Source organism: Globicephala melas, chromosome 2 (genome assembly GCF_963455315.2).
Source record: "Globicephala melas chromosome 2, mGloMel1.2, whole genome shotgun sequence".
NCBI lineage: Eukaryota > Metazoa > Chordata > Mammalia > Artiodactyla > Delphinidae > Globicephala > Globicephala melas.
In genome coordinates, this window is record NC_083315.2 from 31,865,562 (window position 1) to 31,889,793 (window position 24,232).

The window sequence follows — 24,232 nt, forward strand, 5'->3', positions numbered from 1 at the left end:
GAGTGGGGGTGGGGGGGGAAGAAGCAGCTCTCTGGCCTCTCCTTATAAGGACACTAATCACATCACAAACCTCCCCCCTCATGACCTAATCACCCCCAAAAGTGCCACCTCTAAACACCATCATATTGGGGCATAGAATTTCAACATATGAATTTTGAGGGGGATGCAAACATTCTGTCTATAACAGAAGGCAAAGACAAAGGATCCTTGCAACTATTAACCTGACCGCTTTTGGGGGACGGGGATCACCAACAAGCATTCCTCCCAGCCACGTTCTGCCCAGGGGCCCTCTGCCCTCTCCTTACCCACTGTTTTCACTGTCCACCATTCGGCATCCAGGGGTTCAGCACACCCGCAGCAGTGGGTGCCTGATGGGTTTCATCCATGGTCACAAAGCACCTGCCATATGGCTACCAGAATCACAAACCCTGCAGCAGGGAATAATCACAAGCATTAACCAAGTGGGAAAGGGCCCTAGCTCTTTTGGGGGGTTCTTGGTGATGGAGAGGTGCCTTCAAAAAATATGCGAAGGGGGCTTCCCTGGTGGCGCAGTGGTTGAGAATCTGCCTGCCAATGCAGTGGACACAGGTTCGAGCCCTGGTCTGGGAAGATCCCACATGCCACGGAGCAACTGGGCCCGTGAGTCACAACTACTGAGCCTGCGCGTCTGGAGCCTGTGCTCCCAACACGAGAGAGGCCGCGATAGTGAGAGGCCCGCGCACCGCGATGAAGAGTGGCCCCCGCTTGCCGCAACTAGAGAAAGCCCTTGCACAGAAACGAAGACCCAACACAGCCAAAAATAAATAAATTAATTAATTAAAAAATATATATATATATATGCAAAGGGGCTCTAATCCTGAGACCATTAAAACCACTTTTAAAGCATTTTTCCTCTGGAGGCAGTGTTTTCTGATTATATCTATTGCATCTCCCTTTGAGGCATCCAGAAAGGGATTTTTTTCAACACATGGTATCAAAAAAATCCAACTGAAGGAGTTGATTATTTTTAAATAACAAGTTGTTTTTGAAGTGGATGTGTTTGATATCATTATTCATTTCTATTTCTCAGCAGGGAATGAATGGATTAGGCATTTCCCTAACTGTTGTCGGTGGCAAAGAGACTGGGCTTTATTTCATCATAAACAAAATGTTGTGTTGAGTCCGAACTGCTGATTTAGTTACTGTTGGGTGCACCCTAGTCGGTTACATATTTCAGATCACGGATCACCAACTGTAGCAAAATCTAGACCTACAGAATCAATGGGTCAAGGCATTAGATTTGAAAGGAGAACTGGTTGGTTCACTAAAATCAATTTGCGGAGTATTTTGTCGTGTCCTCCCCCGCCCCACAGTGTAAAGGAAACAACACGATGAAAACCCTGTTGTGGAGCTCCTGACATCTCAGGAGAGCAGACTCTGCCTGGGGGACCATCCCTCACAGCCTGCCGGGAGCCTCAGGCCCCGCGTGGCGGCCCCGGCCACCAGGGGGCAGCGCTGGGCTGGCTATGGCTCCAATGCACCATGGCCTGGTCTGTCCCCGGAGAGGCAGGCCGGTTACCTTCCCTCTGCCCCAGAAGCAAACACAAAAATCACATGTAGTCTCCAGCTGGGCTGCGTATGAAGGGCAGGATTAATATGTTTACCACTGTAGAAGTTTAAAATGATTATTCAACAGATTAAGAGTTAGTTCCAGATCCAAAGGTCATGTTAGCCCCCGGTTTGGGTCAGTGTAATTTACATTTCCCAGGACCTTTAGTTTTCTTCTTTTACAGGCTTCAAATCTATCTACAGAAAACAAAAAGCAATTAAAAGCCCTCCAAGACTGAGTGGAAGGAAAAAAAATAACTCTCTGCATTTTCTTATCATAATATAGGTCTCTGTTTACAACTTAAAAGCAGCTTCGCCCACCCTAACTAAGGACAAAGCCAAAAGTCCTGCAAACGCAGCAAAGCCTTTTTTTATAAGCACAGGAGCCACCAACCATCAACCAAACACACCTCCAGACACAGTTTCCTTGACGTTAGTATTTGCTGTGACCAGAACATGTGGCATCCTCTGGCTCTGACATCCCGTTACTAACACTGCTGTTGGCCCACCTCACAGGGTGGACACAGTGACTGGACATGTGTCGTGGTCATCACAGGACAGCAGACCTCTGACGGCACTGCACTTTATTGCATTTTTTGTTGAGCTAGTCCATACGCACTGTTTTCCCAACAGCATTTGCTAGCTTAGTGTCTCTGTCACATTTTGGTAATTCTGGCAATATTTCAAACTTTTTCATTATTATATTATTAGGATGACTTGTGGTCAGGGATCTTTGATGTTGCTATTGCTGAGGGCTCGGATTATGGTTAGCATTTTTTAGCAATAAAGTATATTTTTTTGTTTGTTTGTTTGTTTGTTTTGCTGTACGCGGGCCTCTCCCTGCTGTGGCCTCTCCCGTTGCAGATCACAGGCTCCGGACGCGCAGGCTCAGCAGCCATGGCTCACGGACCCAGCCGCTCCGCGGCATGTGGGATCTTCCCGGACTGGGGCATGAACCCGTGTCCCCTGCATCAGCAGGCGGACTCTCAACCACTGCGCCACCAGGGAAGCCCTAAAGTATTTTTTAAATTAAGGTATGTATGTACATTGTTTTTTAAAGACACATGCTATTGCACACTTAGTAGACTACAGTATATTGGGAACGTAACTTTTATTTTTTAATGATTTTTTAATTGAAGTATAGTTAATTACAACATTGTGTTAGTTTCAGGTGTACAACAAAGTGACTCAGTGTTTTATATATATACACATATATATATTCTCTCATATATTCATATATATGAATATATATTCATCTCGTATATATTCATATATATATCATATCTCATATATATTCATATATATATTCTCTCTCAGATTCTTTTCCATTATAGGTTATTACAAGATATTGAGTATAGTTCCCTGTGTTATACAGTAGGTCCTTGTTGTTTATTTATTTTACATATAGTAGTGTGTATATGTTAACCCCAAACTCCTAATTTATCCCTCCCCGCTTTCCCCTTTGGTAATATTTCATTGTGTATATATACACCACTTCTTCTTTACCCATTCATCTGTCGATGGACATTTAGTTTGCTTCCATGACCTGGCTGTTGTAAATAGTGCTGCTATGAACATAGGGGTGCATGAATCTTTTCGAATTATGGTTTTCTCTGGACACATGTCCAGGAGTGGGATTGCTGGATCATACGGCAACTTTATTTTTAATTTTCTAAGGAACCTCCATACTGTATGGAGAACTCCATAATGACTGTATCAATTTACCTTCCCACCAACAGTGTAGGAGAGTTCCCTTTTCTCCACACCCTCTCCAGCATGGGAACATAACTTTGATATGCACTGGGAAACCAAAAAAATAATGTGACTCTCTTTGTTACGATATTCACTTTTTTTTTTTTTTTTGTGATGGTCGGGAACTGACCCCGCAATATCTCCGAGGTCTGCCTTAGACAGAAGCTTCCAGGTGGAGAAGGGAGAAACAGCAGGGGGACTCCAGGGCCAGCCATGGGTAACAGCAGCTGAGTGCTGCCCCTCAGGGTGGCAGCCTCCTCACCCACATTCACTTGTCCACACAACATCCTCTTGGGTCCAGCAACAAGATCTCTCCTTCCTCACAAAACCTCTGGAGCCTGCGGTGTAGACGAGCTGGCCCACCGGTCAGTGCCCGCTGGGTGCCCACCCCGGGAGGGTCCAGCGCTCACTCCAGCTTTGCAGGCAGCAGCCTCTCTGCTCTTCCTGCTGTGCGTTGTGGTCCAGCCCTCCCCCAGGGGACCCTGTCTGCTCCAAAAGTGGACTTAGCTATCAGCTTTTGCGTTCACCTCCCCTGGCTGTGGTTCGGCCTGCACCATCCTGCCTGCGGATCTTTCCTTCTGTGGCGGGCATTAGGTGGCTTCCCCTCTTGTGTCACTGATCGTGGCTAGCTATTTTCCAAAAGAACAGGAGCCCCAATGGAAGCTAATCCTTGGACTGACAGGCAGGAAGCAGTTGGGCCCCTTGTGTGTTCACACCCATGCCGTCCTCTGAGTCGCTTGCTTGTCCTTGGGGCTCACTGTCCTCCCCTCCCCGGCCCCCTCCTCAGCCTGCCGGGCTCTCCAGAGGCAGAAGGCACGAGGCATGGCCACTCCCAACCCAGTTCTCGTAGTGAGCCCTCATCCCAGCAACTGCACTGCTTTTACTGAGATCTGGAAGTTCAAACATTCAGACCACACGTTTGGATCTGATGGATGTCGGGGCTCTGCCATGGTAGAGGGGGCCCCGGGAAGGCAGGACTGTCCCCATCCCTCTGCCAGAGTGCCTTGGCCACGACCCCAGGGCTCGTTCTAAGGCACCTGTCCTGCCAGAATTGGTCCGGGTGCCGGCCCTTGGTCGAAAGTGCAGACAGCACTGTACAAGTCATGTGTGTTCAGCTCGGACAGGAGGGGGACAGAGGGCAGGGACAGCTGAATGTAGTGCAGGGAGGGACATGCTGTCTTCCCGGGGGGCAGCCTGGGCCGGGGCGGGGACTTGCTTTTGGGGCCCACGTGCGGGGTGTGTGATTGACAGGTGGAGGTGAAGAGGCCAGAGAGGATAGTCTTCTTGGCCCCCTACCTCTAGGACTGACCAGCGCCACCAGCTGCTGGACACAGGCCTCCCTGAAACCCCCAGCTTCCCCTCTGTGGGCACGTCCGGGACAAGCACGGACCTTGGGGCCAATGGCGCTGTCTGCAGCCCCTGAGAGGTCCTCCTTACCCAGAGATCCCCGCTTGGAGCCGAGCTGAGCCCCAGTGCCGTGCTCCCAGCCGCTCCCTGGGAAATGCAGAGCACATAGTCACTCCCATGCCCTGGGAGGCTGCTTGCTGGGCTCACCTGGGCACACAGAGGGAGGCTCCTCTTCCATAAGGAGGGAAAAAGGGCCAGTCACACCCATGGACTGGGCCGCCTGGGCATCGAGGCAAATCAGACCAAAGTCCTAATGTCCAGGAGCCAAACACCCAAGCAAGGAGATGCACGTGCATGAGTCTGACCAGGGCAGAGGGCAGACAGAGCTCAGCCTCCAAGAGAAAGGGGGCAGGAGGTGGGGTCGAGAAGCAGGAGAGACAGATGGCTCGGGTCTGTACAAACACACCACGGGGCCTGCCCAGCCCCGCGCTTCTGCGCACGTGCCCGATGCAGGCTTGTAAAACCCTGTGTGCGCCGCGAGTCCACATCCACCCGGGCTGCTCCAGGGAGGGGCGTTGTTGGGAGGCCATGGGGGCTACTGCACGGGCTCCAGAAAAGATGGACAGGGTATGCTGGTGTCTCAGGTAACCAAAACCATTTGCTGGTGGGATTGGAAAACCATACGGCCTATTTGGAACACTGTTTGGAAATTTCTAATGAAGTGAAATATGCAGTCATTCTGTGAGCTGCCAATTTCGCTTCTTTTGTATGTATCCAGAAGAAATGAAACCTTATGTCCACAAACTGCTCACAAAGGCTCATAGTGGCTTTACTCATAATAGCCCCAAACTGGAGGTAACCTGTCCATTAACAGGAAAATGGATACACAAATCGTGGTACGGTCATACTGCCCTGCAATAAAAAGCTTACAAATGACTGATGCCCACACCAATATGGGTGAATCCCCAAAACCTGTGGAACAAATGAGAACTGGCACCAAACAGTACATCTTTTGATTCGCTTTGTACGTTTGTGAGGACAGAGCAAATCTAGAGCGGTCTGGATAAGAGCTGCTTTAGGGGGTGGGGTGCACTAGGTCGGGGGTGGGGTTTGCGTCTTTACTGTGCTGGTGGTGAGACTTCTGTCAAAACACACCCAACTGTATGTTTGATATTTGTGCCTTTGGCTGTACATAAAATACGTCTCACTAAAATTAATGTTATTAAAAATCACTTCTGGTTGGAAGGCAAAATTCCTTGCTTAAGTAGCCACACTATAGTTTCACATCCGTTGATGGACTTGGCAGGTCTGAGCCACTTCACAGTTCTAGAGCCCCTTGGCTTGCCCGAGAAAGCCCTGCCGTATCACCCAGCTGACACTGCACGTCCCCTGCAGACCTTCTCCAAGGGGCCTGAGACCTTTCCCAAGGGCCACTGTGACCGGGGACAGACAGACAGACGTGTTCTGACAAATGACTCTTCCCCTTTAACCACGGGGGATGGGGGATGGGGACACTTTGACAATTCAGGGTACTCAGCACTGGCTCTGGGTTAGCACTCATTTCTGGTGACTTAAAAACAGCCCCGTGGGGCTTCCCTGGTGGCGCAGTGGTTGAGAGTCCGCCTGCCGATGCGGGGGACGTGGGTTCGTGCCCTGGTCCGGGAGGATCCCACATGCCGCGGAGTGGCTGGGCCCGTGAGCCATGGCCGCTGAGCCTGCGCGTCCGGAGCCTGTGCTCCGCAACGGGAGAGGCCACAACAGTGAGAGGCCCGCGTACCGCAAAAACAAACAAACAAACAGCCCTGTGGACCCACGGTCAAAGTGGGGGCTTGTGGAGGTCAGGGGATAAAAAGAGTTTTATCCCAAGTGTGGGTGTCCAGGGCACTGGCGGGTCTGTGGTCATCTCCCCAGTTCCCAATGCGCGGTTGGAGGGGTTATACTCGGCTGCTGGCTGAGCCTCCACGTCGGCTCTCCCCCCTTGGTGTGGACGCTACTTTGGTAGACATGGGACAAAAGTGAAAGTCCTGGCATTTCCCCTCCCTCCCAGGAGAATAAATCAAAGGTGATTAATTTTCATCCTGGGGGAATCGCAGCGATTCGTGGGGCTATCAATGACTTGAGTGCGTTCCTAAGGCATCCCCTTATTGTTCCACAGCGTGGGTGCTGATGGGCACCTTTGGTTCTCCCTGTCCAGCTGCAAGGACCACCAGAAACAGTTTGTTCATGCCTGGGGGCGCCTGGGGCTTGTGCCACCTTCCTGCTGTCTGCCACAGCACAGCTGGCAGAGGCCCTGCAGAACGCCACGCTGGAGCCACCATTGACATCCTCGTGCAAATCACACCTGCCTTCCTGACACACAAAAGAGGGAGAAAACCCCCCACAAACATTCGGGGGCCCATCACCTTGACAAAGCTTCCGGGAGACCATGGAGTGTTTCAGGACAGCCCAACAAAGTGAAAGAGATGTCGTTATACCTAAAAAAGGAGGGACGACGTTTGCAGAAATTTTTTGGATTTCGAAGGCAACCTATCGGCCATTTGGCTGTGCCCTCCCAAAGCCTTTACCAACGAACCTGTAAGGCCACCAGGTATGAGTGGGGCTCCCGGACCTCATCTCCTAATAGACCCAGTGGCACTCAGTGTTCGTGACCAACAGCAATGCTGCAGAGAGCCCAGGGGGCAGACCACCGAGCCGAGTGCCAGGGTTCTGGACAAAGCCAGGCCCTCCTCTGCATGTGAGTATTCTCATCTCCAAGAAACAGCTCCTGGCTACCACTGGGTCCCGGTGGGGACTGAATGGCTGACGGGGACATCAGTGGACTGCAGACCTGAGCTCAGTGCATTATGGACTGGGTGTGATCTGTCCCGCCCTCCCGAGAAGTCGGGTCTACTCGGCTGCAAACTGTTAGCTCGTGGAGACGGTGCGTGAGAGCCTGAGACAACCCAGAAGGCGCACGTCAGTTGCATGAACAGATGGCTCAGACCCTGTGACACGTCCTCTTGCTTGTGGCCTCCTCTCTCCCTCAATCGACACCTTCTGGGAAGTTCCCAGTGACCAGATGGCCAAGGAGGCGTGCTTTCAGATGGTTCTCCATGATGCACTGGCTCCAGCTGAGAACAGGCTGAGGGCATGACAGCCCCAATGTCAAGTGTCCCTGGAAGACAGAGGGGAAGGGAAATCATCCCAGCGGACAGAGCTTGAGTAGAACAAATGGTTATCGCTTTTTTGGACTGAAAGGCAGCCGGAAGAATTAACCTACACCAGTGACTCTTCCCCTCCCCCCACCGCCTTGGGGATATTTGGCGATGTCTGGAGACGTTTTGATTGTCACATCTAGGGGGAGGGAGTTACTGGCATCCAGTGCATAGAGGTCAGCCAAGGACATTGCTGCACATCTTACAATACACACAGGACTGTCCCCTACAAAAAAGGATGATCTGGCCCTAAACTTCATTAGTGCCACAGTCAAGGAATCCCAATCCACACTGTTTTCCTTTGTCCATGGTACCAAGTAAACCGGGGAAACAAAGTAATGTATTTCATCCCCAAATCAGTCAACTGAACCAGTAAAAGAAAAAAAAAAAGGGAAAGAAACAGAGGAACTACATTCACTTGCCAATGCATGTTGGAAGGAACCAAGCAAGTACACCTCAACACCCATCAGTTAAATGAGACCCACCGCTCAAAGCTGAGGGTTAGCAGGGTTCAGCCTCCGAGCGCAGACTCAGGGAAGTCCCCTGCAGCTCTAAGGACTCCCTGGGTGGTGGAGGGCCTGGGGGTTTCCTCAGGGTGTTGAATGGTGACTGGCTCTGCCACGGCCCATCTCCAACCCTGCTCACGGTGGCTTTACTAGTTCTGATCATAAGTTAGTGGAGACAAACTGCTTGCTCCCATCTACCTGCCAAGTCATCACTCCAAGGCAGGTGTTTGGATTCCATTCCCGGCAAGTGGAAAGCACTGGACAGGCCGCAGGGCTCCTGCCTTGGAGAAAGGTATGCGAGGGCAAAGGGGATAGCCCTGGAAAGCCTGTCCTCTCCCCCACTGTCGGTCAGGGCAGCAATGAAAGGGACCTTGTTTATTTGGCAGTTCAAGCAAAGGGACACACACGTGTGGGCCCACTCATTGTCTGCTGGGGGGTGCTACGAGGGAGCTCATATCTCCCTCCCCAAATGGGGGACCCTAAAACATGGCATCCAGAAAAATGATATCAAAACCACGGAAGGGGGGCTTCCCTGGTGGCGCAGTGGTTGAGAGTCCGCCTGCCGATGCAGGGGACACGGGTTCGTGCCCCGGTCCAGGAGGATCCCACATGCCGCGGAGCGACTGGGCCCGTGAGCCATGGCTGCTGAGCCTGCGCGTCCGGAGCCTGTGCTCCGCAACGGGAGAGGCCACAACAGTGAGAGGCCCGCGTACCGCAAAAAAAAAAAAAAAAAAACACGGAAGGGGATGAAGAGAAGGACAAAGGCTTTTAACCAGGCCACGGTAGGACAAGGGTCCTATAAGAAGCATGTAACAGTGTTTTGCCAACAACTCTTAGAGGAAAACACATTTGGCCAAATGATCTAGAAGTAAGGAGCAAGGTTAGGAGTTGGGAAGGTCATCCCGCAAGGGCAGGAAGTCCAGAGGAGGAAGCGTCCCTCCCCCTTTGGTGGGCTGGAGGGTCTCCAGGGGCCCAGGGCTGAGGACGCTGTGTTGTTTGGCTCTGTGATGTCCAGGCTCTGCCCCTGCAGCACATACCCACCCATGACTGAGGGGGTGACTGGGGGCCTCCACCTTTGTCAATGCAGTCCCCTCTCACCTGTGTGACCAGCTCCCCTTCCCTGAAGGCCTGTTTTTGGTGACACAAGAACGGGTCCTGCTAGTGGTGACTCCTTTTTCTGGGCTGGGTCATCTGCGGCCACCGAGTTTGCTCTAGGAAGGAAGGCCCTCTCCCTGGAGCCACTGCAAAGGCACAGCGTCCTAAGGACCCATTATAAGGGACTCTCCAGAATGGTCCAGGCCCATGATGACCTCATGGAGGGGGCGTGATCACGAGAGCTGCCCTGGAGGAAACTGTCCCCACCTCAGCCTTTCCCAGAGGGCCCTCTGTAGACAGTGGAGTTCCTGTGACACCACTGTGAGGGAGGGCCCCGGGGCGGGCATTTACTGGGGAGACCTGCCACCATCAGGTCTCGTGCTCACTGCCACATCTGACTGCTGTGAACCACAGGCTGGAGAAGTAGCCAGGCTGCTGTATTAGCTACAATTCTCCCCATTTAAGGGTAAGAGTAGAATCTCGATTTGATAAAGGCTGAAACCGATATTTTTAGGCCTCTTAATAGCTATCAAATTATTGATTTCATTCTCTTTTTTCAACAAGTATTTATCCACCACCTAATAAGTGTCAGGCGCTGTTGTAGGCACCAGGAGTACAGCAAAACATACCAAAATTCCTGCCTGAGTGGAGCTTACATTCTGCGGGGGCTGGAGGGAGGCATACAATGAATGAATAATTCACATGCGGCGCTCAGACGGTGATCAATGCACAAGAGGAACACGCACAGGGAGGCCGTGGGGAGGGTGGGATGTGTTGGCTTATTAAATAAAGAAGTCAGAGAGGGTCTCCTTGAGAGGTGACACTGGAACAGGTAGTGACTGGCAGGTAATGACGGGTGAGCCACGTGGCTGAGGGTGTGTGTGTGTGTGGGGGAGGACATTCCAGGCCAAAGGGCATGTGCAAAGGCCCTGAGGCAGGCCTGTGTGCCTGGGGCAGAGGTTGGAGAAGTACAGGGGTGGGAGTGCTCTTTGTAAGGAGCTGGCTCCACTAATTTAGCCTCTTTAAAATAATGGGTTGCTTTGGTCTTGAGCATATTCAGCCTATATTTAAAAAGCCAGTGGTACTCCTCATCTTATGTTAAAGAACTGTGTGTCTGTGTGTGTGTGTGTGTGTGTGTGTTCTTGAGATGCTCTCTTGGAGGAATAAAAAATGATCAGCAATGAACATCATTTTTTGTATACATAATGAGAGTTGGTGGGACTCCTTTTTTTTTTCAAGCATCAAAGAGCAAAAATGAAAATTTCAGCAAAATATTCTGCAAAATAAATGGAAACAGTAACAATGCTCACCTTGTTTGGAGATTCTGGCTTCCACGCTGTCCCTGTGGTGACACCTGTGTTAAGTCAGCGTGGGGGGGAGAGGGGGAGCACGGCATCTTGACACTGCACAGACTACACACGCACTTATTCCTGAGAGGTCCGTGCAGGGTAGCCCCCTCTCTCTTCTCTGCTGGGGGTGGAGTGCGGAGGAAGGACTGGTTTGGGGAAACAAAGCTACCCACATCACTGCAAACAGACCATTTCACACACTGCTGGGAGCAATCATGAAACTCTTCCCAAGCGGGGTGCCTAGGAGGTCTCCCTGCAGCCTCCGGGCCTCCTGGGGGGAGTATGGGGGCCCCTGGTCGTCATGAGTGCCCTGTGGGTCTCCCTGGGATGAAGCACCCTGGACACACCCCCCTGTCAGCAGACCCACTGGACCCTCGCTGGAGAGTGGACGTGGGGACGTGGCTGAAGCAAGAATGAAGCTGGGCACCCCTCACCGCCCTGGAGCCCCACACCAGAGCGGGCCAGTTCCAGCAGCAAAGAGTTTACAGTATAGTTAGGACTGAAGAGCAAGGTGGGACCCGGAGGTCTCCAGAGAGCCACCGCTTTAAGGCTTTTTGGAAGGGGGTGCCTGCTCCCTGGTGCCAGGGGTGCCAGCCACTGTGGGGCCCTTTCCCGGATGTGCCTGCGCTCAGGTGACAGCAGAACCAGACTCTGGACAGAGGCAGCATCCCAGTGGCCGAGGTCTGACAAGGCAGGGCCCGCTCGGCCACAGCACACGTTTTCTCCTTATTTATTAGAAGCATCGGGAGAAAAAAAAAAAAAGAAGCACTCGAGGAACTTAATCTGTAAAGTCCACACCGCAAGGAGGAAAACCGAATCGTGTCCTAAAGAAAGAAACCCTCCGAAACGCGCTTCGCTCTACTTCTCTTAGTAAACATAGAAAACACAGAGAATGGAACACATGGGTTTGACAAAGCCTTTTCTTTTCTTTCACAAATTTCCCACCACTGATGGATACAGCCCTTTTTTCTTAACTAACGTGAAATATATTTTCATCCGTTAAGTTTATTTCTGCAAAGTAGAGTAAATTGCAAAATAAGTTTGTTGTCGCTAAGGGAGGGGGTGAGAGCCACGTAACCACGACCCCACCCCACCCACCCCCGGAGACGGTGGGTGCTGCCCAGAGGATTTCACACCTCAAGGTGTGTCCCCTGCTATCTTGAGGCACTAAATTCCTGACTGTAAACTACCAGGATTAATAAATCAAATCGGTTTGGAAAACATGAAGTTTGTAAAGTAACAGATCCCAAATTTTCGGAACGCCACTGGAGCCACTGGGTGGTGATAGGGAAGAAAAAGTCCACAGTAACTTAGTGAATAGAAAGTATTCATTTAAGAGGAAAAATGGAGTACCCAAATCCAGGAACAGAAAACAAATCGAGCTTTCCACGGAAAAAGAAGAGACATTAACACTGTTCCACTTTCAGAGGGGATCTGAACAAACAGCACAAAGTGTTTCACCCCCACAGGCCAGCGGAGCCCCACTCCACCTAAAGGTAGCCCTCCAAGGAGACAACCCGGTGGCAATAAAAGGGTGCAAAATATTGCTCTGTGGCATATTCTGAAAATAATATAAAAATAATTTCTATAGTACAGTTTAAACTTGGCTTGTAAAATACCAACATAACATAGCATAAAATCTACTAACAGAATAACCTTAAAAACGCCTTCCTTTCACAATATATTATTTAAAAAAAAATCATACACCCAGGTGACGCAGATGCAGGAAGTGTGAAGCAAATGACTGAAATAAACTCCACCGGAGTTTATAAGTATCTGGGATTCTTCTGGAAACTTGCTGTCACTTAGAGACATTCGACCTTCCCAGAAGGGGAAGTTTGGCCAGACCAGATTGGATGGGAAGGTCGCTCACAGGCAGGGCAGCTGCGCAGCCCACGTCCAGGACCTGCACCCTGGTGGGGCTCACAGCCTTTCTAGAATCGGGACTGGCCATCTTCCTTTTCCCCAGTGCCCCCAATCCACTTCCTTTACCCCGCTCCACAAAGGGCTCCACAAAGTCATAGAAGGACATTAGGGGACCTCTTGACCCACATGTGAAAAACACAGCAGTTTCTAATAGTTCTTGTGCAGCCTGATGAACTCATTTGGTCTGAGATGTCTGGCCAGGGACCAGGGCTAAAGAGCTCTTGTGAACATGCGGGGCCAGACCAGCATGTTTAACAGAACAGTGGGCTCGGTCAGTTTTTCACAGTGTTTAGAGGAAGGGTGGATCCAGACCTCTCGCAAGAGGAAACGGCTATTTGTAAACTACGTGGACGGAGGGCATCCTGTCTGATGGGAGCGACACCCACAGGCGCCCGCAGGTGAAGCAGCCAGTGACCAAGTGGAGAAACTGGGGCCCTTTCAGGCGGCCGGGGGAGGAGCCTGGTGGGGGCGGGGCCTGGATCTCAGGCCTTTATGGCACATATGTCAGATGGGGGTGGGGCGGAGGTGACAAATTCAAGGCGCTAGAACAGGGCACTGTTGTTTTGTTTTGTTTTGACTTTATTTTTTGACTCTTTTTTTTTTTTTTTTTTTGGCCGAGTGGCTTGTGGGATTTTCGTTCCCTGACCAGGGATTAAACCCCCGCCCTCAGCAGTGAGTGAGGAGTCCTAACCACTGGACCACCAGGGAATTCCCAGGTCACTGTTTTTTGATAATACCTAGGAGTTACACTGCCTGGTTTTGAAGGTTTTCCTTTTTCCTCTGGTACTACAAATGGACCATTTTTATTCTCAGTTTGCCTGCCTCCCTCCTTTCCTTCCTTCCTTCCTTCCTTCCTTCCTCCCTCCCTCCCTCCCTTCCTTTCTTTTTTAACCTGGCAGAGAGCATGAGAAAGATAAATTTTGGAAATTTCTGGTTTCATGTTAAAAAATTAAAAAACAAACACGAGATTACTTTCTGCCTCCTTGACTTCTTGTGCGTATGTGTTTGGCTTCTGAACGCACAGGGAAGCATTTTCCAGACTGGCCCTTGCACCTTCTGTGAGATGCAGGGCAGGAGCTGGAGTCTACACATGAAGCAGTATTTATTTCCTGTGACCTCACAGCTTTGGATGGCAAAGCAGTTGGTCAGCACGACGTGAAGAATCAGTCCAAAAAGCTGCCACAAACCGTCTTGAGGAGATATTTTTTAAAAACTACTTTTTTAAAACAAAAGAAACCCCAGTAATATGACGGACGTGAACGTTAGTAATTTCCACACATTGAAAGTATTATTTAGCATGAAAAGTAAAACTTTTGAAAAAATTTAAGATCCTATGTAATTAATAATTTTAAGGAAACACTTATGTAAAGCTTGAATAAATTACTGAATAAATTACTGAAATAAATTACTGGAATAAATTACTAAAAACAAAAAGGAATTACTCACAGGAGATACTCAAATTAGTTTATTATAATTCTTCAAACAAGTAAAACAAAAAATCCCCTCCCCATTTTTTTGTTTGTTTTTGTTGTTTGTGTGTGTGTGTCTGTGTTTGTGTGTGTGTTTTCCATTTTTGCAGCTCTTTATGTCAGGGGGAAAGCATTCTTTCTGTAGAAGAAGCTGGCTCCAATGAAGACATGGTCTACCTCCTGTGTTTTCTGAAGATACAGCCACAGCGAAGCGAGGCACCTTCTCCTCTCTTTCTTGGGATTACTAGAGGCAATTCTAAGGCTCTCACAGGTTTTAAACGATTCTTTTGCTAGTGAGGATTTTACCCATCGTATCTGTATTTCTTGGAAACAAGATCTTCCCTTAGTGAGGCAGGTTTAGCGCCTCAGTGCCCTTGGCCAAGAGCGGTGCTCTCCAGAGATAATCTTGGAAGGAAGACGCTGCATACTGCTGCTCAGAACAGGGTAACTAAGGACACTTTTTTTTTTCTTAAGAAATGTAAGGAGGCAATAAAATAGGGACGTGATGGGGCTGCTCCTAATGTGTTCTGCAGCCACAGTCAGGGTTACCCCCACCCTGCGGAGGGGACCCCGATGGGAGCGGCGCCCCTCCACCTGGCTGATCCCAGACAGATGCGGGTGGGGGGCGGGGTAGGGGTGGGCTTCCTTCCCTGGGGCCCTCAGCCCCTTCCCTCTGGAAAGAGGCGCAGGCCGGGTTTCAGGGAGGCCTAGTGGGGGATTACACAGTGACCGCAGGGTCAAGTTCTCGCCTCTCTCCTGGGGCTTCGATGGTCGCCTCCTACGGCGCCCTCCGGCCACGGTTCACTGCGGAAGTGTCTTTGAAGGGGAAATGTGAGCAGGGTGTCCTCTTTTCTCATATATGGGCAACTCCAAATAGTGAGCTGGGAACCTTGCCTTTGCGGCCCAAGGTGTCTTTGGAAAGCTCCTGTCGCCCGAGCTGCCCGGCACCGGGAGCGATCGCTACATCTCACCGCGCCCTGCGAGGTAGGTTGTCCGGTGCCCATCCTACAGACGCCCGCGGCTTTGAGGGCAGTGTGAATATCGCTCGAGCCGGGGGCTGTGGGAGGAGGTTGCGCTTATGAGGTGGAGCCGCGTATTCCTAAAGGGCCACAGAGACCACCAGGGCGCCAGCGGGCGGCCAAGAGTCCTGTCCTCCAGGGGCCCGGGAGGGGCACAGGTGGGAGGGAGCCCGAGGCAGAGCTGCCACCGCGGTCCCGGGGCCGCGCGTTCGCTTTGAAACCCTGGGTGGCACCGATCGCACGCAGGTGACCGCTACATGTAAGAGGTCAGTCGCCGGGTTAGAGAAAAAAGCCCCCGCCCCTCCCCCCAAAGAGGCATGAAAAAAAACCACTCCCTTCTAAAAACAAAGGGGTGCAAATTTCTTTATTTCTCTTATTGAGGAACAAAAATACTCTTGCAATGGCAATTCAGTTTCCATAGGTACGAGGCAGGTGCTAGCTAGCACACCCACTTCCAACAGCATAGCTGTTTCCTATCCGTCTACTACCTGAGTGGCATCAGTGTAGGTTCAGGCACCATTAGGAACATTTGACCAAACACGTACACAGCACGTACTGAGGATCGCCGGCTTCCCGGTGGACCAGGGAGCGGAGGAGACACCTACAACACTGAGAGGACAGCCCGGCCAGCGGGGCCGCGGCGCGCGCTCAGGGCCGGGCCGCGGGCGCCTAGCGCCGCCGCCGCCGCCGCTCCTCGCGGCAGCAGTACGAGCAGTAGTGCTCGGTCTCGGCGCGCCCGTAGAACGCGCACTTCTCTCGCTGGCGAGGCCGTCCGGGCCGCCCTCACCGTTCGAGCGCGCGGCCGGCGTGTCGGCGAACTCCAGGCCGTCGCGCGCCGAGCCGAAGCCGTTGGCGTAGGTCTGCGACTTGCGCTCGGCAGCGCCCGCCGCCCCCGCCGCGCCGGGCAAGGCCCCTGGGAGGCGGGCGCCATCAACTCGACCGTGTTGACCGTGCACAGGGCGGCGGCGCGCGCCGGGCTGTAGCTCAGCGACGACAGCTCGCGGCTCTGCCGCGGGTACAAGGCGCACGGCCGCAGCACGCCCACGGCCGCAGCACGCCTTGTCCCGCGCGCCTCACCGCCTCCACGTGGATAACGCTCTGGCGCCCCGGCGCCAGGGGGCTGCCCCCGGGGACCGGTCCGCTGGCGCCAGCGCGCCGCTGCCGCAGCCGCCGCCGCCGCCGGGGCCCGTGGAGGCCGCGCCGCGCGGCGCCGCCCGTGCCCCCTCCGCCGACCGGGGTTCGGGCGCTCCTTGAGCTTGAGCACCAGCTGCGTGAGGGCCCGGCGAGGCGCGCTCGGGACTCAGCCCGCCCTCGGCCTCAGGCCTGCGCGGCGGCCCCTTGGCCGTGGAGGCGGCGGGGGAGTCGCGGCGCCGCTGCTCGGCGCTGAAGCGCTCCTGCGCGCTGGTCAGGTAGTAGCCGATCATCTCCTCGTGGAACTAATGCCGGTGGCTGGTGAGCAGCTGGCCGGCTCAGATGAACTTGCGCTCGCCCTGCATGGCGGCGCGCAGGATGTGGAGGCTCAGCTTCACGTCCGTGCTGTACTTCCAGGCATCGCCGCGGGGCCCGCCGCCCTTGTCGGCTGGCGACGCGCCTGCTGCCTTGCCCGTGGGCGACGGCGTGGTGTTCTCCGAAGGCGACGTGGTGGCCGAGGCTCCCGACTCCTCCTCGCTGCCCTTGCGCGCGCCTTGGCCTTCTTCTCCTTGCCGCGCTCGGGCGCGTGGCCGTGATTGCCGTTGGCTGACTTGGAGCGGCTCATCGGGCCGTGCACCAGGCCGCCCATGTTCTTCAGCTGGATGCCCACGGAGTCCGCGCGGGTCTTGTCCTTGTCCTTGCGCTGCTTCTCCTTCTCCTTGTCCTTGCCGTTCTTGCTGTTGGAGTTGCTGCACAGCTTGTCGCGGTCCGAGTCCAGCGAGTCGGTCAGGGACTACACGTCCTCCCCCGCCGAGGCCGTCGGGGACTCCGGCTGCGCCAGAGGGGCCAGCGAGGGAGAGGGAGGGCAGGGAAGGGAGGAGGTTAGAGCTGTCCCCACGCGGCAGATGGAGGCAGACCCTGCCCCCGCAGTGTGGCCTCCGGCCTCACTGTCCCCAGCCCCAGTTGTGGCCCAGCCTGAGAGTCTCTTGATTCTCGAGCTAGAGCTGCTGCCTTCGGAGCCCTCGTGGAGGCTAGAAAAGAGCACCCACAGCCAAGCTATGACATACGCCACGCAGCTGGACTCTGGAGCCATCAGTAACATAGGGTATCGGGACCTGCCTCAGGGAACCCTGTGAAGATTAAATACACGTAAAGGCTGAAGTCCGAAAGCACCCTGAGCAGTGCCAGCTTGTCCTGGGTACTGACTGTGTGCCGGGCACTGCCCTCCTTGCTTTCCTCGTGTCACTTAAAAAAATATTCGTTATGAGCCCCAGTTTATGGTTAAATAAACTGACGTCTGGGGAGGACCAATTATTTGTAAGTTGTTTTTTTTTAAACAAATCCCTTTTCCTGGAACTTTACTACTGAGATCACAAAAAAATCAGTCCGATCCTTAGAGCGAATCCCTCTTAGCATCTGGAGGCAGGGCCCAGCATGGGTCCTCCCCGGGGGAGGGGGCCAAGTGGGGCACCAGCCCCTTTCTCACAGCCCTCCCTTCCTGGAGGGGAGAGAAGGAGAAGAGAAGGAGGGGGTGCCGAGGAGTCACGCCCTCGGTTCCCTGCCTTTTCCAAGGACCCACACACACTTTTATAATTAATTCCGCTCCGTGGCAGCACATCGTGTTCCGATCTCGGCAGAGAGAGTTTTGTGTTGTGACTTGCCTACGGTTTGTTTTCTGAGTGGGCGGGGTTTATTCCTCTCCTTCCCGAGAAAATAAGGGAAGAAAAACTCCCCTAGCCGGAGCGCGCGCCTACGTCCAGACTCGCAGGCACACGCGCACACAGGCCCGCGTTCCAGCCAGAGCCGGGGCGGCGGGGACCGCGGGCGGCGAGGACCGCGGGCGGGGCTGGGACCCGGCGCGGGGCGGCCCCCGTGAGGGAGGATGCACCCCGCCTGCCCGCCCCGAGCCGAGTGCGCCTGCCGGTCCGTCCTGGCGCGCTCCGGGCTCACCCGGGTCTCGGAGGGGATCCGGATCCACGTCACATTCATGTAGCTGTGCAGAAGGTTCAGCTTGGCTTCTAGCGACAGGATCAGGCTAGAGAGAGAGGAACACAGAGTGAGACGCGCCCCAGCTCGCCCGCGCGCACCCCGCCCGCCAGCGGCCGTCCTCGAGGAGCAGGGGCGCACGGCGACCAGCCCCTTCCCGGGAAGCACGGGGACAGCCCGCCCCATAGGGCGTTGAGGGAGGGGGCACAGGGTAGGGTCTTATTGGGCCAGCTGGGCCCAATAAGTTATCGTTGTCGTCTTTCCCCCACTCCCAGCCCTTCCCTGGCGTCCACCGCAAAGTGCAGAGGCAGCAGCTTGTGCTCCGAATCCTTCAGGGGGATCACGGCTGGGACGCAAAAGAGAGAGACCCGTGCCAGGTGGCCCAAGGCGCGATGGGAGGCTCAAAGACCCCGCGACCCCCAGGGAGGACAGGAAAGGGCCCCTGAGACCAGGTGTCTCCGTGATTAAGGAAACCAAATGGGGGTGTACACAGGATATCTATGCCAGTAGGAACGTTAAGGCCAGAGGTTTCAAAACCATCACTAATAGTTTTTTTAAATTCCTCTTTATTGTGGACCCTGAAGAGCAGTTGGAGACATGACCTGGCCTAGACATGGGTCAAAAGGCAGGTGCCCTCCTTGGGCAGCAGACAAAACAAAGCTATTACTACTTCTGCCATTTCTGAGGAAGAATCCAGGCCAGACAGCACAGGGAGCAAGGTCACCTGGGAGGGGGCTTGGGGCCAGACCCACCCATCTCCTCCCAGAGGAGGAGAGCGAGGGCTGCCGGCCCATCTGCTCTTTCGGGAGTTCATGCAGCAAGTCTGTGTTGGTGTGGGACCCAGGGACCCCGTCGCCCTTGCCACAGAGAGCTCACATCCTGGACCAGACCAGGGACAGGATAAACAGGTGACGTACAGCTCATGCCGTCAGGCGGTAATAGCGCCCTGAGGGTGAACAAGCAGGAGTCTGGCAAACCTTTCTGGGGTGGCCCAGTGAGCCTTCCGGGGAGGGAACGTGCAGGTAGACAAGGCGGTGAGGAGAGATGGGCCCCTCGCTGCACAGAGGGGTCGACTCATCAGAGTACCGCCTCTGCTCCGGGGAAGCCGGGACCACCTCAGAAAGGCTGAGGTGGAGGCGGGTGTCTACAGGTTTGTCTGGGATCTGCTGGGAGCTTCCGGGCCTGGTGGGATCGGCTCCCTGGTGACGTTGTTGATGTCAGGGGCAGAGAATGGGGAGACGGCTACCCCCCCATTTCTGCCCTCGGAGCAGCAGCCGCGTGGGGGCTGCACTAAGCACCCTTGCAGGCCCCACCTGAGGGTCAGGCCCCAGCAGAGCAGCACAGCCTGGGGCTCGGCCAGGCCAGCAGCTTGGTTGCTGGAGCCTGGCTTCCTGCCTCCGTGCCAGCGGCTGGTGGGGGGAGAATCGGGTGCTTCTGTGAGTGCTGCTGGGGCTGGTACGTGCGGGTGCAGGTCCTGGTGAGCCTCCACTCAGACCCTTCTGGGGCCTCCAGCAGGGGCTCTCGCCTCTGCTGTCCCTCCGGCTTAGGAGGGAGGTGTGGCCAGGCCCCCTTCTAGATGGGGAGGTAGGTTAGGAGCTGACAGCTCCCGGGTGGGCGCCTCCCTGTTTCAGGCCTATCCTTGACCCTGGAGTGCCTCTCTACTGTCCTGATCGAGCACGTGGGGCCTCCCACACGCTGTTTTCCTTTAGCACCAAGAGCCCCATCTTTGGGGACAGTGAGCCCCCAGGCACCAGTCCAGGATGCAGGGGGCCTTGCTCCTGCCCAAGGTTTACCTGACCTCCTCCTCACTCCTCCCCCACCCCCACCTCCCAGGTGCTGGCTGTGAGGCTGGTGTCACTTCCCCATATTCATGGCAGGGGTACCATGGCAAAAACAGAAAGGCAGATCAATAAATAATAAATGCATAAAATCTAAGGTTGAATACCATTAATAGTTGATTTTCTAATAAGAAATCAGAAACATTGACTCAGTGCTGCCCCCCAGTGTTGCTAAAGAGACACAAATAATCCTCTTCCTCCACCCCCGCTTTCCCAACGCCCCATACAGGGAAATACAGCTTTGCTCAGGATTTTCCCTTTCATCTGGATGGGGCTGGGCGGCACTGTGCTCTGGTTTGAGAGGTCAGGGGCAGCTTGGTCTGCCTTGGCTTGCTCAGTCCTGCCTTTGTGTGGCTCTGACACACAGGCCACCCCTCCCAGGGCTGAGCTGCAGGGTAGTCATGCCCAGGGAGGGCTGCAGGATAGCTCAGGACCAGCCTCCCGTGGGCCATACCCAGGAGCTACTCCCATAGTTCCAAGAGTCACCACGACAACAGAGAGGGGTTGGCCCCGGCTTCCCACCCATGGGCGGGGGCAGGGGGTACAGGCTCCCTCTGTAGATAGGGCTTGGTAAAGGTGCTCACCCCAGGCCTCCAGGCACATGGCCAAACCAGAGTAACCAGGAAACGGACCCAAGGACTCTATTTTAAATAAGCATCCTCCGTGGGTCTTAAAATCAAGCAAATCTGGGAAACATTGTTCTAGAATAATGATCTGTTAGGGCCAGTTTCTGTGGGTGTAGTGATTTGGGGTCTGGCTCTCCACCTTCCCAGGGGACAGAGGCCTTAGGGGCGTCTGCCCAGGCCGGCTACATTTCCCAGTCCCCACCCTAGCGTTAGGAAAGAACACGTGCTGACTTGCGCCCGTGGGGCATGAGAGGAAGCCCTGGGCGAAGTGGTTAGGCGTGGGTGGCCCTTCTCCCCTACACCCCTTCCCACCGTGGTGGCTTCTGATGATGGTAGCCCTGGAAGGCATCAGGAGTGGGCTCCCGACCCCCCACTTGGAGGGGGCCTGCCTGTATTAGGAACACCCGTTTTAGACTTTATCTGCAGGAGAAGCAAACTTCTATCACATGAAGCCACTGTGATTTTGGTTTATTTGTTTCAGATAAACCAGCTGAAGTAGTACAGCTGTACAGCCCCCCTTAGCCTCCCTGCCAAAGGGCTGCTGGGAATTCCTACACTAAGTAGCTGGGCTGGAACGGACTTCCTGGGCTCCTCACCTTGACCCCCCCACCCCAATACACAAAGCCGAAGGCTGGAATCACCTGAAGGTGCTAGAGCCTGACCACCCAGCAGGCTCCTGGCAGCCTCTCAGCCTGGATGTCGGAAGGCATCTTGTATGCAGAGGGCACAGTTGTGGCCCGCTGGTCAGGGTTGAGGCTGCAGGGCCCAGGAGCCCCACCTGTAGCTGTACAACCTAGGGTGGCCTCGAGAACAGGCCCTCTGTGAGCCTCAGGTACTTCCGATGCTTCTGCCTGTCACTTTACACACTTACTTTTCCCTGTTGAAAACCTGGCCTCACCCAGTGAGAGGGGGAGTGATGCGGCGATTCGCCCTCTGGTGGCAAATGTCTGGAACAGCAAATGCTTTTCAAAATAAGCCTGCAAACTTTTTTCCCCCTTTGAAAAAACTCTCTCCTATCTTTTAACCTGGAAACATATAGGCATCATTTCAAACTAGCCTGGACAAGGGGTAACTGAAGCAGCATCCAGTTTTCAGTACTTATTTTCCAAAAAAGAATGGGGACCTCTGGTTTCTGTCTGGGATGTAGAAAGCTGAAGGAGCAACGTCCCACCGGTACAACAACAACAATCTAGACAAACTGCAGATTCACGACTCTCTTTTTTATTTAAATAAACTTATTTATTTATTTTGGCTGCGTTGGGTTTTCGTTGCTGCGTGCGGGCTTTTCTCTAGTTGCGGTGAGCGGGATCTACTCTTTGTTGCGGTGCGCGGGCTCTACGCGGGAGGGCCTCAGTAGTTGTGGCGTTTGGGTATCAGTAGTTGTAGCGCGCGGGCTCTAGAGTGCAGGCTCGGTAGTTGTGGCGCACGGGCTTAGTTGCTCCGCAGCATGTGGGATCTTCCTGGACCAGGGCTCGAACCCGTGTCCCCTGAATTGGCAGGCGGATTCTTAACCACTGCGCCACCGGGGAAGTTCTGACAACTTTCCTTTAACCCATCCGAGAGCTGAAGTCACAGGCAACTGGCTAGCCCCAAATCGAAGGAAAAACAGGTGCCTTTGAGGAGGGATGGACATGAACTTAATAGGGGCAGACTCAGTTGGACCCCCTTAAGAAGAATTCAGCTAAAATTGGTAAAGGAAGGGTGTAGCCTAGTGAAAGAATACAGGACCCTGGGGGCCACAGACATAAGGGAAATTCACAAGCACTTACAGGCCCCTCTCCATGGGACCTGACCTGTGCTCACAAAAAGACTGGCCAGGGCTTCCCTGGTGGCACAGTGGTTGAGAGTCCGCCTGCCAATGCAGGGGACACGGGTTCGTGCCCCGGTCCGGGAAGATCCCACATGCCGCGGAGCGGCTGGGCCCGTGAGCCATGGCCGCTGAGCCTGCGCGTCCGGAGCCTGTGCTCCGCAACGGGAGAGGCCACAACAGTGAGAGGCCCGCGTACTGGAAAAAAAGAAAAAAAAATTGAAGTACAGTTAATTTACAATGTTTCAGGTGCACAGCAAAGAGATTCAGTTATACATACACATATATAGATCTATTCTTTTTCAGATGCTTTTCCACTATAGGTTATTGCAAGATATTGAACCTAGTAGTTCCCTGGGCTGTACAGTAGGGTCCTTGTCTTAGTTCTCATTTTTCAGAGGGGTAAGATGGCCTGATGCGTACTCTCTAAGAGTAGAATTTCACACCCACACCTGAAGTAGAGTAGAATTTCACACCCACACCTGATGTTCCCTCTGAAGTAGGTGACATACCTACTGCCCCGGCCTTAGATTCCCACATCCTGCAGAACCCTCCATGCCTTCCGAAAACCAAGTCATACAGCTTACTCTCCGAGGGGAGCAAAACACAGAGTTAAAAAAAAAAAAAAAAGAATGAAAAGAACTCCCACGTTTTCTCTGGGTTTCACTCAGTATTTCACCTTTTCCTTGAAGCTTAGTTTGGGGAGAGCAGAGGCTCCGGGGGGCTCGCTGTGTGCGAGCCTCAGTGGCAGGCGACCTCAGAACTCAGGCGCTGGACTGGGTGAGACCCCAGGCGGGACAGGTGTGCCCACCCCAGGCAGCACTTAGCGGGATGGGTGCTGGGGGTTTGCAGCACGAGGGGGAGCTGATGGGGGGCTGGAACTCGGTGTGGGGCCTCTAATCCCTGACTCTGAGACTTGGTGGACTTCTAACGGAAGGAAGGAGGCAGCACACACCACATCCGATTCCATTAGGCATCATGCGCTTTTTAAAGGCAAAGAATTAAAAGCTTGGCTTTAATTTTAAAGGGCAAATAAAATCTTACCCTCTCCCGATTAACTCTGAATTGCAGGTATTCACTATATGCACTAAAGATATGCTGAATTATGTGGTATAGACAATAGAATGAGCCTTCGAATGTCTAAAATAATATCTGAGCATCTCCCTCTGGTCTTTCTATTTTTTCCTGCAACAGACGTGATACTATCAACCAGAATGTTTAAATTCTATCACATGGATATTTACAATTTAATCATATTTTTTTCCTCCACAGTCAGCTAACAAAGACACCATAGAAGCATCTTTGCACATCTCAGTGGGAGAGAAAAACAAATGAAACCATCCGGGTTATTCTACAAAACCCCAGCAGGATCTGGGGGTGTTTTTGTAAGTGATGACATGTGGGGACGTGGGTGGAAAGCAGCCCTGTTACTGTTAGTAGTTGTGTTGTGCAGGGTGGTAGCAATGACAGAGTCAGTTTAGGGGAACCAGTTGAAGCAGAAATGCAAGTGTGCACTTTCACTCTTACACGCAACTAACAATCACAGTGTACATACACTGCCTGTGTGACCACAAACGCACTTTCAAGTCTAAGTGCTGGT

At 53.5% G+C, this 24,232-nt stretch overlaps 1 protein-coding gene across 1 annotated transcript; it reads right to left on the reverse strand.

Moving 5' to 3' along the window:
- Nucleotides 1–15,892: 15,892 nt before the first annotated feature.
- Nucleotides 15,893–19,285, reverse strand: OTUD7A (OTU deubiquitinase 7A). Its single transcript, XM_060295308.1, is given in 12 exon segments — nucleotides 15,893–16,011; nucleotides 16,014–16,163; nucleotides 16,166–16,318; nucleotides 16,321–16,402; nucleotides 16,405–16,475; nucleotides 16,478–16,518; nucleotides 16,520–16,926; nucleotides 16,929–17,223; nucleotides 18,327–18,425; nucleotides 18,607–18,647; nucleotides 18,649–18,707; nucleotides 19,279–19,285. Coding segments are annotated over 12 exon segments (1,524 nt in total).
- Between the last annotated feature and the right edge of the window lie 4,947 nt (nucleotides 19,286–24,232).